General features: G+C 43.8%; 1 protein-coding gene across 4 annotated transcripts in view; it reads right to left on the bottom strand.

The window, feature by feature from the left end:
• nphp1 (nephronophthisis 1) overlaps positions 1-19,385 on the bottom strand; it is a 49,655-nt gene that overhangs the window by 27,546 nt on the left and 2,724 nt on the right. For all 4 annotated transcript variants that reach the window (XM_052498700.1, XM_052498699.1, XM_052498698.1 and 1 more), the window contains exons 10-17: positions 17,578-17,672; positions 2,123-2,251; positions 1,858-1,932; positions 1,613-1,723; positions 1,347-1,429; positions 822-898; positions 574-676; positions 364-476 (exon numbers count right to left, since the gene is read on the bottom strand). In XM_052498700.1, the coding sequence (XP_052354660.1) occupies positions 364-476; positions 574-676; positions 822-898; positions 1,347-1,429; positions 1,613-1,723; positions 1,858-1,932; positions 2,123-2,251; positions 17,578-17,672 (786 nt within the window). The remainder of the gene's footprint in view (positions 1-363; positions 477-573; positions 677-821; positions 899-1,346; positions 1,430-1,612; positions 1,724-1,857; positions 1,933-2,122; positions 2,252-17,577; positions 17,673-19,385) is intronic.

Genomic DNA, 19,385 nt, shown 5'->3' on the forward strand with positions numbered 1-19,385 from the left:
GGTGCTGATCCATCATCAGTATGAATTGAGAAAGCTGATCTGAGAGAAGCGCTGCCTTTCTTTCGATCCTATCAGTATCAACACGTGCTCCAACATTCTCTCTGCGTGCTGTTTTGGAAAATATGTGACATCTCCGGCCATTATAGGAACGACACATCGTTAAAAAACACTCGTAAGCCTAAGTTCGATCGCTATTGGGAAACCGGACTCTGTTCTACGTGGAAGACTCAATCATGTACACTAAGTATTTGACCTGATCAATGGTGGTGATGCTGTATCCACCATTTCATATACAGTCCACCCATTATCCCTATCCATGGGTATGTGGGAGTGTGTGGGAGTGTGTGTGCGTGCGTGTGTTACCTGCATTCTGCATGGTTGCCCTGTCCATGAGCAGAATATCTGCCAGTAGTTGTCTGTGCAGAACCAGCAGGTGTATACTGGAGAGACTGCCCACTAGAGTGTCTGGAAGAGCACTGACAAAGCAGGGAGAGGAGTTAGCTAGCTACAGGAACATCAAAACTACTATGTGACAAGAGGTGCTGTAGCTTCGATTCCAAAATCCACACTCACCTCAGCTGTGACCTTGTACGAACGTTTGGCGATTTCAGTTTGAGGAAGAGTTTAGGGAGTTTCCTGGACAACATCATCTGCTGGAACATGCCTGTTCCTGTGGCTGGGGCCAGAAAGAGATCACAGGGACGATGAGAACCTCAGAAACTCCAATTCTCAACATAACATTAGTAATAATGACCTCTTTCAATTCAATAGAAATGTATTTATTAACATGTAATTAACATGCACTTTTTGCATGCTCATACCTCCTCTTGTTAAAGATGGATCTACCTCTACGTCCTTTTCATACGGTGTGCCTCCATGCACAAGCAATTCATAGGTCCTACAGACAGATACAGACAAATACAGACAGACAGACACAGGCATGAGATTCACTCCCAGATTATGAAATCTCTTCTGACATACTGTATGTGTTGATGACGACACTGGGCTGCGAGTCATTTTTTGCTTCAGAACAGGTCTGCCCGAGAGAATCAGCCCGAGAGAATTCCTCATCAGTGACAAACAGCTACTGCAACACATACTGTACTGTACTACTGTGGGAAAAGCAGTCTGGTTCTCCTCTGTATCTGATCACCAGAACAGGTGAAACAGGGGCAACACCAATCTGACTAGATGAGCTTCGTGTTCTACGACACCCTCATTTACATTACAGTACGTAACCCGATCAATGAAATCAGATTTTGATATCTCTTAGGGCATCTGTGTTGATGGCGACATCGAGCTGCGAGTCTTTGTGGCGCTGGGCCAGCAGAGGAGCAGTACAGTACCTGTGTGGGACAGGTGCTCCGTTGGTGTCAAAGAGCTTCAGGAAAGCCCAGCCACAGCTCAGGTCTCCTCTCTCACCTGTAGACTGGAGAGCAAGAGCTCAATATAAATAAAAGCAAATAAGAATCATTTGAAGTACACCGTTGGAGAAATAACAGCTACACCCTAGGGCATGGCTAGAGGGGTTAGTCTACAGACATGACTAGTGTATTGAGAGACAACGTAGACTTGAGTAGTCTTTCTCAGGAATGGTATAAGAAACGCTTACATTTCGGATGTATGTGACTCCAAGTTCAAATAATATTCCCAGCTCAGGAGCGTCCGAGTTGCACCTCAGAAAACAGTCCCCGTCCAAAAGGCTGGGTAGATTCCCAGTCATCTGCGAAACCAAACCAAACAAGCATTTAAACTAAACTTTTAGCTTTACAGAAATACATTCAGACTATACAGCATGGTACGCTCTGCTCCATTTCAATAGCTTGGGTGTTCAGTGATGTCTAAATGATGTAGTACCCGGGGAGAAAAGGACCAGGTCTTGACGTTGTTTGCATTGCAAGTGGCTCGGATGGTGTGGATGTTACTAAGAACCTAAAAAGAGTAGACAGTCAACAATGAAATTTACCCTCACACACAACATTCACAACAGCCTCACTGACATTATATAAAAAGAGCTAGATATGTTGGAAGGAACAAATGTTGGGCAAGAGAAGAGTGTAGAAAGACACAATCCAGTCAAAAAGGCATCATGGGTGAGCACGACAGGGTAGAGGTATCCCACCTGAGTACCGTCGAAAGCACAGAGGCGGATGTGCCGACTGAGGACTTGAACTCCGACCCCTGGGGTGGGGATACTCTTGCAGCTCCACAGAGTCAGAGTGAGGGACGTCCTCGCTGTCCTCTGACGAACCTATGAGGACGAGAGGGTTCCTTCTTACTTCTAATACATGCACAATAGTCATGCCTACACCATCCCAAAGAAGATAAAGCCTTGACTCACAATGGTTGAGTCAAACGAAACAGCACACACTACTAACAATTGTCACCAACACACACACAACAACTGACATGAGGGCTGTTACAGTGATCACATTACCGCCACACCGGCGGTCACGCATCATGATCGCAGTCAAATTCCATGTGACCGTTTAGTTGCGTACCTAGGCTTCTCCAAGCTCTGATGCTGCTGATGGTCGTTAGTAGTGATGGATTCTATTCAAATGTAACATGTTTCAAGTTATACTGTAGTTAGTTTGTATCCTGTTTAGTGAATGATTACTGTGAGTATTAATGGAGTTTAGGCCATGAAACTGTGTGTATGCAAATGTATGAAAAGTTGACCTAATCAGATAAGAGGAAATTGCCTAGGATCAGAGAGCAGGGTCAGACCCAGGATGAAGATGGACGGAGTGTGATTCTGACATCTGGCTAAACAAAGAGAGGAGCATGGACATTCCACAAGGATTTTGATTTGGTTTGATAAGGTTTGTATCACAACTAAAGTGACCAAAAAACTTCTTAAAATGAAGGACAATCCGCTTCACAACCAGTGTAGAGCCTAACTGACATACATAGGCAACGCGTTTCAAGTTTGGTTCAAGTTCCGATCACTTTTGAGATTAGTGTTTTCCCGCTAATTGATTGAATTTTGGAAAACCTGTGCTTATAGCCGAATGCCGTGTGTGCATTGCTGTGCTTATTCTGTTGCATCAGCCTCATTGCTTCTAAAATTGATGCACGTGGTTGTATTAATTTGGGATCTATCACATCCCACAACTGTCTCATAGTACAGTACCTGTTACGCCTGCTCCCACTCTTCCCTCCTGGCGCACTCACTCATCAGGAGGGCCTGTTGTCCGGACCTCTGACAGTCTCTATGGGGGTGCCACAGGGATCAATTCTCGGGCCGACTGTTTTCTCTGTATATATCAGCGATGTCGCTCTTGCAGCGGGTGATTCCCTGATCCACCTCTATGCAGACGACACCATTCTGTATACATCTGGCCCTTCTTTGGACACTGTGTTAACTAACCTCCAAAAGAGCTTCAATGCCATACAACACTCCTTCCGTGGCCTCCAACTGCTCTTAAACACTAGCAAAACCAAATGCATGCTTTTCAACCGTTCGCTGCCCGCACCCGCCCGCCCGACTAGCATCACTACTCTGGACGGTTCCAAACTAGAATACGTGGACAACTACAAATACCTAGGTGTCTGGCTAGACTGTAAACTCTCCTTCCAAACTATCAAACATCTCCAATCCAAAATCAAATCTAAAATTGGCTTTCTATTTCACAACAAAGCCTCCTTCACTCACGCTGCCAAACTTACCCTAGTAAAACTGACTATCCTACTGATCCTTGATTTCGGTGATGTCATCTACAAAATAGCTTCCAATACTCTACTCAACAAATTGGATGCAGTCTATCACAGCGCCATCCATTTTGTTACCAAAGCGCCTTATACCACCCACCACTGCGACCTGTATGCTCTATTCGGCTAGTCCTCGCTATATATTCGTCGCCAGACCCACTGGCTCCAGGTCATCTACAAGTCTATGCTAGGTAAAGCTCCTCCTTATCTCAGCTCACTGGTCACGATAACAACACCCACCCGTAGCACACGCTCCAGCAGGTATATCTCACTGGTCATCCCCAAAACCAACACCTCCTTTGGCCACTTTTCCTTCCAGTTCTCTGCTGCCAGTGACTGGAACGAATTGCAAAACTCGCTGAAGCTGGAGACTTACATTTTCCTCACTAACTTTAAACATCAGCTACCTGAGCAGCTAACCGATCGCTGCAGCTGTACATAGTCCATCTGTAAATAGCCCACCAATCTACCTACCTCATCCCCATATTGTTTTTATTTACTTTTCTGCTCTTTTGCACACCAGCATCACTACTTACACACCATCATCTGCTCATCATCATCTGCTCATCTACTCCAGTGTTAATTTGCTAAATTGTAATTACTTTGCTACTATGGCCTATTTATTGCCATACTTCCTCATGCAATTTGCACACAATGTATATAGACTTTTTTTCTTCTTTTCTATTGTGTTATTGACTGTACGCTTGTTTATTCCATGTAACTCTGTGTTGTTGTTTCTGTCGCACTGCTTTGCTTCATCTTGGCCAGGTCGCAGTTGTAAATGAGAACTTGTTCTCAACTAGCCTACCTGGTTAAATAAAGGTTAAATATGTTTATCACCTCCCCTATATTTGTCAGTTCCCCAGCTCTGTTCCCCGCTGCTGCATTGATTGTAATTTGTCTGTATTACCCGTGTGCTGACGCTGTCCTGTCTCGTTCCCTATTAAATGATTGACTCCCCATACTCGCTTCTCAACTCCAGCGTCATTCCCTGACAGTACCAGTCAAAAGTTTGGACATCTGGGGGGATGGTAGGGGACGCCATGTGCGACTGACGTGTTTTCCGTTTGCTCCCGTGGTATTCTTAAAGTTTATGTGAATTCTGCAGCAGGACCGTATTTATTTTCAAATATTAATTTGGTGATCCCTTTCCGTAAAAAACAAGACTACTTTGCTTCCGAATGTCAGCATGTCGACTAAACATAAGGCTAAAAGCATGACTTTGAGAAAACCCGGCCTACAAGACCCGCTCTCATCACCGCCCTCTCCTGAGTCTGAGGGCCCGGGGACGCACACTTTAACAGGGGGCGCGGCTTGGCCTGGCGGCGCTGAAATGAACATTCTCGAGGCCATCAAACTACTACGCTCTGAGATAGTTGAAATGAAAACACAGGTGGTTGCTACGATTGAGGCCAGAATACAGGAGGTTTCTGATACTTTAAAAGCAGATTTAACCATCCTGCGGAACGAGACTGTGCCAGCAATCACAATACTCAAAACAACAACTGCGTCACACACTACAACGATTGCGGCACTGGAGGCCTCCGCTACTAATGTCTCCGATTTAACTACATCCCTGGAGGCTGAAGTTAAACGCCTGGCTGCGGATTTGAAAAAGGTGAAGGAGAGCTGCGTGAGTCTAGAGGGATTCTCTCGCCGCAATAATCTGAGACTTGTATCGGTCCCAGAGTCCTCCGAAATGCATCGCGCCACGGATTTCGTTTCGGGGCTGCTGAAGGATGTTCTTGCCTTAGATGAAAAGCCCCTGATTGATCGAGCCCACCGGTCGCTGCGCCCAAAGCCCCGGGATGGGGAGAGGCCCCATGACATAATTCTTTGAGTGCACTTTTTTCATGAGAAGATGGAGATCCTCCGACAAGCCCGCAATACCACTCTGAGCTTTCAAGGACAGAGCTTTTCCATCTACCAGGACTACTCCCCCACTGTTTCCAGGCAGCACGCAGCTTTCGGACAGGCCAAACGAGTACTTCGGGACCATCCAAGTGTGAAGTATGGACTGCGATTCCAGGCCCGTTTATGGATATCTCACGAGGGTAAAGACTACACATTTGAATCTCCGGATGAGGCTATGGCTCACATTCAACGTCACATCAAGAAGTCTTGAATATGCTCACAGTTCAGCAACTGTTGCTTGTGTACTGTGGATAGTAAGTAACCCACTTGTGGTACAATTATGCTTAGGCATAACAGGCTAGTCTTGTATAGTTGGTGAAACTATTCCGGCTTATTGAGGTGATCTAATGTTTTGATCGTCTAGTGTGCGTGCCTTATCTCGCTCACCTACTTAGTTTGTTTACACATTGTCTTGGTGACTCAAAATATTTTTGGTTATTTGTTTACTGCATCCGTTTGCATTGACCCAGTTAACAGTAAATGTCTCCTGAGGCTACACGGTTTTTGGGGCCTCACTTTAATTTTAAAAGTTTTGAATGTCATTTATGCCCAGCAAACGTTCAACGTTGCGCACACTTAGTTTTTTGGTATTGGTTGTAAGCTGTCTCAGCTTCAACTAGACTACTATTATAATTACTATTATTTTTGATTGTCTTACTACGATTTCCTTACTTCAAATTAGATTTTTGGCTGAGAGCCTTTATACATTTTATTTATTTTCCCTCTCAATGCCTGTTATAAGACTGGGAATACAATTATATACATCTACAGGTGGTGCTTTTGTCATTCCGTTTGCACAAGGGATTCGCCTTTTTTTATTTGAAAAAATACATACAAATCTTTCTTTTTGCTGCTTGATCCACTAACAAAACGCAACTTTAAAGAGCGGGACTGTGGGTTTAGGTTTAAGACTGCACTCTCACAGACATACTGTGCGAAGAGAACATGTTCTATTTAGGCTTGTACCTCGTTTGGGGAGGTATTGTCTGGGATGGGGGGAGGGGGTACTTTTTCAAACATTTACCACCGTACATTATTACTCTGAGAAGTTATTCTGGGGGTTTTGGGCGCTCATTGCTTTTCCATTCTATGCTCTAATGACAGGGTTGAATAACGGGAATGCCCAGAGGGGCCGAAATAATACGATCAAGTACATTTCTTGGAATACCAAAGGGGTTAACAACCCGTTGAAGAGTAAGAGGTACTCCCTTCGTAGCTTCTGAGGTTATTGCTGATCCTAAGGGACGATACGTCATAGTAACCGGTGAACTGGTTTCTTCTTGACAAGTCCTCACAAACAAATACAGGCCCATCTAAATGTGCCCTACTTATTCAAACCTTTCTTCAGAAATGTGCTATGTTTGAGGCCTGGCGTTTCCTACATCCTACAGATAGACTTTATTCCTTTTATTCTCATGTTCATCAAACATACTCCCGGATTGATTACTTCTTTTTGGACAAAAAACTTCTGCCTAACCTTCGGCAGTGTACTGACGAGAGTATTGTTATCTCTGAGCATTCACCATTAGTGCTTGAACTAGAGTTTCCCCAGCGACCTCCTCTGTGTTATCAATGGCGTCTCAACCCCATTTTACTCTCAGATAAGGAGTTTGTCAATTTCATCTCTTCTGAAATCACCTTATTCCTAGAAACTAATTCAACACCAGGTATGTCCTGCTCTACCATATGAGAGTCTCTCAAAGCATACCTACGTGGCCAAATTATTTATTATACAGCCAACCAAAACAGAGTTCACTCCCAGCGACTTCGGGACCTGAGCGAGTCCATAGCCACATTGGTTGAGAAGTATGCTACGGATCCTTCCTCTGATCTGCATAAAGAGTGCCAACTACTCCAATCTGAATTTGATGAGCTTTCTACCAGGCAAGCTGAACAGTTACTCTTGCGAGCTCGATACAAAGTCTATGAACAAGGCGACAAGGCCAGTAAACTCCTTGCGCATCAGATCCGTAAAACTGAGGCCTCACGTTTAATCCCACAAATAAGGACCCCGTCTGGTGCCACCACAGTTATACATAAAGAGATCAATGTTCAATTTAAACAATTTTACTCTGCGCTATACACCCCTGAATCCCCTCAAGACCCTTTGCTGATTGACTCCTTCTTTAATGGCTTGAATATGCCTTCAATTGATACAGACTCCCATGACTATCTAGAAGAAGAATTTACGCTTGAGGAGATTGCAACAGCAGTGTCCGCAATGAAAAGTGGTAAATCACCGGGTCCGGACGGTTTTCCAACTGAATTTTACAGGACGTTTTCTGGTCTGCTTTGCCCATTCTTGTCTCGACTATTTGCAGAGTGCCTCAATACTTCAAAGCTACCGCCTAGTCTTTATCAGGCTTCAATTTCATTACTACTAAAGAAAAACAAAGACCCCCTGGAATGTGGATCCTATCGCCCAATCTCGCTTTTAAACTGTGATTACAAAATCCTAGCTAAGCTTTTAGCCATCCGTATGGAAGGCTTGCTGCACCGAGTAATACACTCTGACCAGACTGGCTTTGTGAGAAATAGGCATTTATTTTTCAATATTAGGCGCCTTATGAATATACTGTACTCCCCAGCGTCGGAGGACCCGGAGGTGGTGGTCTCACTTGATGCCGAAAAAGCGTTTGACCGCGTTGAGTGGGACTACCTAACAGCAGCCCTTTATAGATTTGGCTTTGGCCCCAAATTCATTGCGTGGATAAAGATTCTTTATTTTTCCCCCATGGCTTCGGTACGGACTAATAACTTGTCCTGACTATTTTCCCTTGCACCGCGGATCCAGACAGGGTTGCCCACTCTCCCCCTTGTTGTTTGCTTTGGCAATCGAGCCTCTCGCCATTGCACTACGCTCTAATGATGCCATTCAAGGTATAATCAGGGCGGACTGGGAGCAGAAAGTCTCGCTATATGCTGACGACCTCTTTTTGTTTATCTCCAACCCCGATACCTCATTGCCACGTGCCCTATCTGTTCTTAAAAAGTTTGGATCAATCTCAGGGTACAAGCTGAATCTAGGCAAGAGTGAGCTTTTTCCGGTAAAGGCTGCTTTAAAGTGCTCTTTTACAAGTTCTCAGTTTAGGATTGTCCGGGATTGAAACAATCTTTTACTTTTACTTTTGGAATTCGCTACCCCTTTCTCTTATCGGAAGGATTGATGTCATTAAAATGAATGTGTTGCCCAAATTTTTATATTTATTTCAATGTTTACCCATTTTTATTCCAAAATCTTTTTTTATTTCACTGGATCAAACATTCATGCCTTTTTTTTTGGATGGCAAGGTACCACGGATTGGTAGAAAACATTTACAGAAGCCTAGGTCATTGGGGGGGTTTAGCTCTACCAAATTTTCAGACATACTACTGGGCTGCAAATTTCAGAGCCGTTCTGTACTGGCTGCAGACTGATCCTACTGGCCCTAGACCACTCTGGGTCCAGATGGAGTCTGAATCGTGTAAACCTGCAGCACTTTCCTCTGTGCTGTGCTCGTCTCTCCCAGTGTCCCTAGGCAAAAGGTGTGTCAACCCAATTGTAAAGCAGTCTCTTAAAAATTGGAATCAGTTCCGTTTAGCCTTTAACCTCCAAGGCTTTTCTCTATCAGGCCCAATCAATCAGAATATTTAATTTCCTCCATCTTTGAATGATGGGGCTTTTGGCATTTGGCACTCACTAGGCCTCTCCTCGCTAGCCCAATTATTCTTTGATGATACATTTGCCTCTTTTTCTCAGCTGCAGGAAAAGTTCAATCTCCCCCAATCCCACTTTTTCCGCTATCTCCAGACTAGAAACTTTACTGGATTTCCCAATAGGCCTGCGAATACAGCTATAGAGAGCATCTTGGAGCTGAACAAGCTTCCTAGGGGTGCAATTTCAGATGTATATGCAATCATTCATGACTTACAAAACCCTTCTTTGGTGCCTTTAAAGACTCGATGGGAAAAGGATTTGGGGGAGGAACTTGGGGAAGACGCCTGGGAATCTGTGCTGCACAGGGTGCACTCGTCCTCTTTTAGCACTAGACACAGCCTCATTCAATTCAAGGTGGTTCACCGTATCCACTGGTCGGGGGCCAAACTGGAAGAATATTCTCTGACTGTGTCAGATGTAAAGTGGAACCAGCCACACTGGTGCATATGTTTTGGGGCTGTCATAAACTGTCAGGTTTCTGGGAATTAATATTTAAATGTTTCTCTGATATATATGACTCTGTTATAGATCCGTCTCCCCTTACAGACCTTTTTGGAGTACTGCCCATGGGTACCCCCCTATCAAGAATCCTGTCGGACACTGTTGCTTATACAACTCTTTTAGCTAGACGGCTAATACTACAGAACTGGAAGATGGCAGCTCCCCCATCTTATAAATATTGGGTGAGGGATGTGTTGTGCTCTCTGAAACTAGAAAAAATCCAATTCAATTCACGTGGGAACCCCAAACTGTTTGATGAGGCTTGGGTTCCATTCCGGTCTTACTTTAAACAGTCCATCCTCTGATGGCATTCCAATTAATACTAAAATAAGTCTGTGACTTAAGGGTTGGAGGAGCCTCTCTCTGTGTTTTTGCTGGGGGGGGGGGGCATTAAGGTCCATGTGCTTATTGATTGTGATCCGCAGATGCCTTGTTCATCTTGCTCGGGCAGAGACTGAAGTGTGAGCTTGTTTTTCACAGTTATTTTTACACTTTGTTCACGCCTACATGAATAATCATTTAAATTTTTTTATTTTAAAGCATTGTAAAAAAAAAACTGTCCAGTGGAAGGTCGGTCTGTGGCCATGACTCTCTGTGAGTGGTTGCATTTCTCCACCCTTATCCCTTGACTGTTTACAGGAACAATGGTGAGGTGTTTGCTCTGTCCCTGTACTATAGATTACCCTTTAACCTCTGTAGCCTTCTGCCTGGTATGTTTAACTTGTCTAAAGTATGGTATCTTTAAAGCTATTTTTTTATTTGTATTTGTTTTTTATTTTTCTAGTTGAGTATATTATTTATATTGCTTTGTCTTGTCTGTGTGTGTGTGTGTGTGTGTGTGTGTGTGTGTGTGTGTGTGTGTGTGTGTGTGTGTGTGTGTGTGTGTGTGTGTGTGTGTGTGTGTGTGTGTAAAACTTAATAAACAGAGTTTAAAAATAAATAAAAAATAAGTTTGGACATCTACTCATTCCAGGGTTTTTGTTTACTTTTACTATTTTCTACATTGTAGAATAAGGGAAGATATCAAAACTATGAAATAACAAGTATGGAATCATGCAGTAACCAGAAAAGTGTAAAACAAATCAAAATATATTTTATATTTGAGATTCTTCAAAGTAGCCACCCTTTGCCTCGATGACAGCTTTGCACACTCTTGGTATTCTCTCAACCAGCTTCATGAGGTGGTCACCTGCAATGCATTTCAATTAACATGTGTGCCTTGTTAGAAGTTAATTTGTGGAATTTCTTTCCTTCTTAAAAGCGTTTGACACAATCAGTTGTGTTGTAACAAGGTATGGGTGGTATACAGAAGATTGCCCTATTTGGTAAAAGACCAAGTCCATATTATAGCAAGAACAGCTCAAATAAGCAAAGAGAAACGACAGTCCATCATTACATTAAGACATGAAGGTCAGTCAATCCAGAACTTTGGACGTTTCTTCAAGTGCAGTCGCAAAAACCATCAAGCGCCATGATAAAACTGGCTTTCATGAGGACCGCTACAGGAAAGGAAGACCCAGAGCTCCAGGGGATACGTTCATTACAGTTACAAGCATCAGAAATTGAAGCCCAAATAATTGCCTCACAGGGTTCAGGTAACAAACACATCTCAACATCAACTGTTCAGGAGACAGCATGAATCAGACCTTCATGGTTGAAATGCTGCAAAGAAACCACTACTATGGACACAAATAATAAGAAGAGACTTGCTTGGGCTAAGAAACACAAGCAATGGACATTAGACCAGTGGAATAAGAAGAATACAAACAGTGTAGTCATTCCCTCTGCAAGGCAATCAAACAAGCAAAATGTCAGAATAGAGACAAAGTGGAGGCGCAATTCAACGGCTCAGACACAAGACGTATGTGGCAGGGTCTACAGACAATCACGTACTACAAAAGGAAAACCAGCCAGACACCAACATCTTGCTTCCAGACAAACTAAACACCTTTGCCCGCTTTGTGGATAATACAGTGCCACCAAATGGCCCGCTACCAAGGACTGTGGGCTCTCGTCTGTGGCCGACGTGAATAAGACATTTAAACGTGTTCACTCTCGCAAGGCTGCCAGCCCTAGCCATGTCCTCGGAGTATGTGCAGACCAGCTGGCTGGTGTGTTTACGGACATATTAAATTTCTCCCTATCCCAGTCTGTTGTCCCCACATGCTTCAAGATGGCCACCATTGTTCCTGTACCCCAAAAGGCAAAGGTAACTGAACCAAATGACTATCGCCCCATAGCACTCACTTCTGTCATCATGAAGTGCTTTGAGAGGCTAGTCAAGGATCATATCACATCCACCTTATAAGTCACCCTAGACCCACTTAAATTTGCTTACCGCCACAGTAGGTCTACAGACGATACAATCGCCATCACACTACACTATCCCATCTGGACAAGAGGAATACCTATGTAAGAATGCTGTTCATTGACTATAGCTCAGCATTCAACGCCATAGTACCCTCCAAGATCATCATTAAGCTTGAGGCACTGGGTCTCAACCCTGCCCTGTGCAATTAGGTCCTGGACTTCCCGACGGGCCGCCCTCAGGTGGTGAAGGTAGGAAACAACATATCCACTTCACTGATCCTCAACACTGGGGCCCCACAAGGGTGAGTGCTCAGCCCCCTCCTGTACTCCCTGTTCACCCATGACTGCGTGGCCAAGCACGCCTCCATCTCAGTCATCAAGTTTGCAGACGACACAACAGTAGTAGGCTTGATTACAAACAACAACGAGACAACCTACAGTGAGGAGGTGAGGGCACTCAGTGTGTGATGTTAGGAAAACAACCTCACTCAACATCAACATCAATTAAACAAAGGAAATGATTGTGGACTTCAGGGAAACACCAGAGCTAGCACGCCCCTATCCACATTAAATGGAACAGCAGGCGGAAAGTTTTAAGTTCTTTGGCGTACACATCACAGGCAAACTGAAATGGTCCACCCACACAGATAGTGTGGTGAAGAAGGCGCAACAGAGCCTCTTCAACCTCAGGAGGCTGAATAAATTTGGCTTGTCACCTAAAACACTCAAAGTTTTTACAGATTGCCAAATGAGAGCATCCTGTCGGGCTGTATCACCGCCTGGTATGGCAACTGCACCGCCCACAACCACAAGGCTCTCCAGAAGGTGGTACGGTCTGCACAACGCATCACCGGGGTCAAACTACCTGCCCTCCAGGACACCTACAGCACAGTGAGACTATCATTTGTTTTTCAACAGTACAATGACCCAACACACCTCCAGGCTGTGTAAGGGCTATTTGAGCAAGAAGGGGAGTGATGGAGTGTTACATCAGATGACCTGGCCTTCACAATCACCTGACCTCAACCCAAATGAGATGGTTTGGGATGAGTTGGACCGCAGAGTGAAGGAAAAGCAGCCAACAAGTGTCAGCATATGGATTTTTTAAGGGGCATTATAGCCACACAAGGGGAGCGCCACCGGGAAAGTGTTTGTCAAACTGTGAATGAGAGACTGATGAAGTTTTGATGTCTTCACTATTATTCTACAATGTAGAAAATAGTAAAAATAAAGAAAAACCCTTGAATGAGTAGGTGTGTCCAAACTTTTGACAGGTACTGTATGCGTCACGACTTCTGCCGAAGTCGTTTCCTCTCCTTGTTCGGGCGGCGTTCGGTGGTCAACGTCACCGGCCTGCTAGCCATCGCCGATCCACTTTTCATTTTCCATTTGTTTTGTCTTTGTCTTACAAACCTGGTATAAATTCCCCAATTACTTGTTCATTATTTAACCCTCTGTTCCCCCATGTCTGTTTGTGAGTAATTGTTTGTATGTAGTACGGTCCGTTAATGTGGGCTCTCTTTTTGTATTGCATTTGTATAAAGTATGTAAAGTATGTTTATTTACTCATATCTGCTGTCCTGCGCCTGACTCCTCTACACCAGCTACACACAGACCTCATTACAGTATGTTAGAATATTTATTTATTGCACAGAAGGACAAGTTGACCAATAGAATAGGTCAACTTGTGTACTATGGGATAGTAAATTGACATAGGCTAGTGATTTTGCTGATCGTTAGGCCAACACATCTCATTGGCTGATGAATAGTAGACAAATGTGTGCAGTTCTTCTAACATCTTCAATATGTGCCTCGAAATTCGATAAGGACGCACGCAATTGTGTCGGTCTTCACTTCCAGCCTACTTCTTAGCTGTGAGAAGGACCCGATCACATGACGGGCATTGGCTAATAAGAATTGAGATATGTCACGGCCCCTCCTCTGCAGTGCAGGGGCGGATCCTCCTGCAGGCAGAGGAGGGTCGTTAGTGATTGGAGTCACCTGGGCTCTGGGTATTTAAACTGCTGCTTCACTAATCACTCTCTCTGCTCCTCCAGGTATGATCCTGTTTTGTTTGTTCCTTTGTAGTTTTGCATAGTTTTCACTCAGTCATTCACACACACAGATTCATGCATCCCTGCACTTTACATACACCCTTTACATTATGATACTTTCACACCTCATTCCTTTTTCTTTGTTTAAAGTTAATAGTTTTGGTTTACAATAAAGAACCTTTTTGATTGGCCTATACCTGTTGTTCGTGTCCCCTCATTTTTGCCACAGGCTATGAGCCGGCCTGTGACAGATATCTGAGACAGCCATGTGAGTGAGAGTTGCTTCGGAGCACAGCTTCGGAGCACGGCAGCTGGGAGAAGGGAATTATAAGTATTATATTCAGCCCCAGGGCACTTTGGCCGCAAGAGGCATGGATATTTGGGGGGGAATTACAGTCACACAAGGGGAACGCCACCAGGAAACTCGAGACATGGTGAGAATATTATCAAGTACTTGTCAAACTGTGAATGAGAGACTGGTGAAGTGTGTGCAGCCTGCACAGGAAACAAATCAGCTTTTTTCAAATCATCATTAGAGTCGTATCATGCAGCCTTAGAATGTATAAAAAAAGCATATATCCCAACATTTGTAGAACAACTAAAGTTGCATAAATAACTCTAAATGAAGCATATAGGAGGACCTGTTTCTCTGTTAACCGCTTCACACAGAATAGGCGTAATTCCTTGGAAATCATTTGGAGAAAATATCCTTTCTATTTTAATCAGCTATGTTCAATTGTATTGTTCATACTATAAAATAATATAAAATAATGCCACGGAATTCTGAGCAAATCTTCTTTGCTAAATTAACTAGTGTAGCCCACAGTCATATGACAGTCTTCTTAGGGCTTAACAACTCAGAGTACGCTATTCTGTTCTTCTGAAATAGTCTAAAGAAACATGATATGAAAATAGTCTATCTAAAATAAATAATGGATTTACTGTGATGTGTAGGTTATATTACATGGATTTACTGTGATGTGTAGGTTATATTATATGGATTTATTAGACATTTTCAAATGTAGATGTTCCAAAGGTCTGCATCAGTGGCTTGTAGGCTGTATGTGGAAGCCAGGAGATGCTAAATGTGTTTATGTTCATTAACGGTCAAATACCATGAGACCGGCAGTTATTTGTTTGACAATCACCGGCTGACAAAATGTCATGACTGCCACACCTGTTGTGGCAGAATCAGAATTCTTTAGGTAACATTGATTAATAAGATGTTTTATCAATGTTCATAAGTATGCTTATGTGGTAAAGTTACTTGGGCCCAGAGAGGGGAGAGGTCAGGTTCGTCTTATCTGTGAATAACTGTCGATAACTATTCCTAAACCATGTGAAGGGATGGAGTGATTAAAGGGAAACCAGTTAGTTGGCTCCACAATGTCTGTGTGCCAGTCACTCCTCTGACTAGATCTTGTCCAGGAGGGGTTGTATTTTTGATGGGAGTATCTAGAATTGACAATTGATTATGCCATTGGATGAGGTAATGTTTTGGTACTACAGTGTGGCAAAAAAGTATTTAGTCAGCCACCAGTTGTGCAAGTTCTCCCACTTAAAAAGATGAGAGGCCTGTAATTGTCATCATAGGTACACTTCAACTATGACAGACAAAATGAGAAGAAAAAATCCAGAAAATCACATTCTAGGATTTTTAATTAATTTATTTGCAAATTATGGTGGAAAATAAGTATTTGGTCACCTACAAACAGGCAAGATTTCTGGCTCTCACAGACCTGTCACAGACCTGTCCACAACCTCAAACTGTCACACTCCAAACTCCACTATGGCCAAGACCAAAGAGCTGTCAAAGGACACCAGAAACAAAATTGTAGACCTGCACCAGGCTGGGAAGACTGAATCTGCAATAGGTAAGCAGCTTGGTTTGAAGAAATCAACTGTGGGAGCAATTATTAGGAAATGGAAGACATACAAGACCTAGTGAATGACCTGCAGAGAGCTGGGACCAAAGTAACAAAGCCTACCATCAGTAACACACTACGCCGCCAGGGAATCAAAATCCTGCAGTGCCAGACGTATCCCCCTGCTTAAGCCAGTACATGTCCAGGCCCGTCTGAAGTTTGCTGGAGAGCATTTGGATGATCCAGAAGAAGATTGGGATAATGTCATATGGTCAGATTAAAACCAAAATATAACTTTTTGGTAAAAACTCAACTCGTCGTGTTTGGAGGACAAAGAATGCTGAGTTGCATCCAAAAAACACCATACCTACTGTGAAGCATGGGGGTGGAAACATCATGCTTTGGGGCTGTTTTTCTGCAAAGGGACCAGGACGACTGATCCGTGTAAAGGAAATAATGAATGGGGCAATGTATCGTGAGATTTTGAGTGAAAACCTCCTTCCATCAGCAAGGGCATTGAAGATGAAACATGGCTGGGTCTTTCAGCATGACAATGACCTCAAACACACCGCCCGGGCAACGAAGGAGTGGCTTCGTAAGAAGCATTTCAAGGTCCTGCAGTGGCCTAGCCAGTCTCCAGATCTCAACCCCATAGATAATCTTTGGAGGGAGTTGAAAGTCTGTGTTGCCCAGCAACAGCCCCAAAACATCACTGCTCTAGAGGAGATCTGCATGGAGGAATGGGCCAAAATACCAGCAACAGTGTGTGAAAACCTTGTGAAGACTTACAGAAAACGTTTGACCTCTGTCATTGCCAACAAAGGGTATTTTACAAGGTATTGAGATACACTTTTGTTATTGACCAAATACTTATTTTCCACCATAATTTGCAAATAAATTCATTAAAAATCCTACAATGTGATTTTCTGGATTTTTTCCCCCCATTTTGTCTGTCATAGTTGAAGTGTACCTATGATGAAAATTACAGGCCTCTCTCATCTTTTTAAGTGGGAGAACTTGCACAATTGGTGGCTGACTAAATACTTTTTTGCCCCACTGTATGTTGTACCAAGAACGAGAAGTAGAACCTTGTCTAAGAGGGCAAACTGAACGATAATTTATTGCTAATGCTGTCTGGCTATGGGATACTCCTCTTTCAAGTAAATCTTCCTTTGTGTAATGTTCCCAAGATCTGTTATTCGTCATGTGAGTTGAGATGGGTGTGTCTTGGCTATAAATGATACTAAGAACTGTTTTGTAAGCACTCTCAGAGAATTCATTTATAGACACTGAATTGATCTGAGAGACACAGGACTATGGTGAAGCTCATAAATAATTAAAGATGGGACTTTATAATATATTCTGACTTGTGTGTGGTTTGCTCTCTCATGATTTGGTAATACAGGAAATTTCCACGACACACCCCCAACATACATCAAGCTAAAGGAAGACCTATTTGTGTGATGTGACCTTTGCAAGTTGGCCATAACTGCTTTAATGTTATCTCAGTATAAATCCTTACTTTTCCAGTGTCTGGGTCCCGGAAGAGGTCTTTGAAGGACAGTTTGGATTGGCTCAACTCTGGCTGGATGTAGTGACTTGCTCTGTAGGTAATCCCTGTAAAACACACAGGCCACAGGCCCTTTTGAAAACATTACAAGCAAATTATAGGTCTTATGAGCGGAAACGTTGTGAGAATTTTGTGCAACTTCCGGCGTGCATTTACAGTGAACACTGAGGCTGTATACTTACTGTTTTAGACAGTTGCCAATAGGCTATTTTGGATATTTGAGCATAATGTATTGTAGGCCTGCCAACAAAAAATTGACAAAATCCCATAACATTTTCACGTTGAAATAGCTTTTGATTTCTATGAAATCCTAATTGTCCCTAGAATTTCTAAGCAAACAGCTGGAGGCAGGGCATTCTCCTATAGAGCTCAATTTTTATGGAACGGTCTGCCTACCCATGTCAGAGACGCAAACTCGGTCTCACCCTTTAAGTCTTTACTGAAGACTCATCTCTTCAGTGGGTCATATGATTGAGTGTAGTCTGGCCCAGGAGTGGGAAGGTGAACGGAAAGGCTCTGGAGCAACGAACCGCCCTTGCTGTGTCTGCCTGGCCGGTTTCCCTCTTTCCACTGGGATTCTCTGCCTCTAACCCTATTACAGGGGCTGAGTCACTGGCTTACTGGGGCTCTCTCATGCCGTCCCTGGAAGGGGTGCGTCACCTGAGTGGGTTGATTCACTGATGTGGTCATCCTGTCTGGGTTGGCGCCCCCCCTTGGGTTGTGCCATGGCGGAGATCTTTGTGGGCTATACTCAGCCTTGTCTCAGGATGGTAAATTGGTGGTTGAAGATATCCCTCTAGTGGTGTGGGGGCTGTGCTTTGGCAAAGTGGGTGGGGTTATATCCTTCCTGTTTGGCCCTGTCTGGGGTGTCCTCGGATGGGGCCACAGTGTCTCCTGACCCCTCCTGTCCCAGCCTCCAGTATTTATGCTGCAGTAGTTTATGTGTCGGGGGCTAGGGTCAGTTTGTTATATCTGGAGTACTTCTCCTGTCCTATTCGGTGTCCTGTGTGAATCTAAGTGTGCGTTCTCTAATTCTCTCCTTCTCTCTTTCTTTCTCTCTCTCGGAGGACCTGAGCCCTAGGACCATGCCCCAGGACTACCTGACATGATGACTCCTTGCTGTCCCCAGTCCACCTGGCCGTGCTGCTGCTCCAGTTTCAACTGTTCTGCCTTATTATTATTCGACCATGCTGGTCATTTATGAACATTTGAACATCTTGGCCATGTTCTGTCATAATCTCCACCCGGCACAGCCAGAAGAGGACTGGCCACCCCACATAGCCTGGTTCCTCTCTAGGTTTCTTGCCAGGTTTTGGCCTTTCTAGGGAGTTTTTCCTAGCCACCGTGCTTCTACACCTGCATTGCTTGCTGTTTGGGGTTTTAGGCTGGGTTTCTGTACAGCACTTTGAGATATCAGCTGATGTACGAAGGGCTATATAAATACATTTGATTTGATTTGATTGCTGACCTATACTTATTTCTAACGGGGCTAATAACTCGCTAACTAGCAAAGAATATCCACTAATGTTCACTGCGCTCTGATCTGAAAAGCAAATTCACTCGCTGGTGATTGAAAGACCGCCAATAGAATTCTACTCCTTTGCACTCTGGCTCTGCCTACCACAAAATCAGACTCAATCTTACAAAGTTGTTTTGGTTTGTTGCATTGAAAAGGGGCAGAAAAAAACAATCTATATAGTGCAAATGAATAGGGTGAACTCAGTGAAGTTTAATCTCTTGCGTCTCTGCGCTGCCTGGCA

Source organism: Oncorhynchus keta, chromosome 36, assembly GCF_023373465.1.
Source record: "Oncorhynchus keta strain PuntledgeMale-10-30-2019 chromosome 36, Oket_V2, whole genome shotgun sequence".
Taxonomy (NCBI): Eukaryota; Metazoa; Chordata; class Actinopteri; order Salmoniformes; family Salmonidae; genus Oncorhynchus; species Oncorhynchus keta.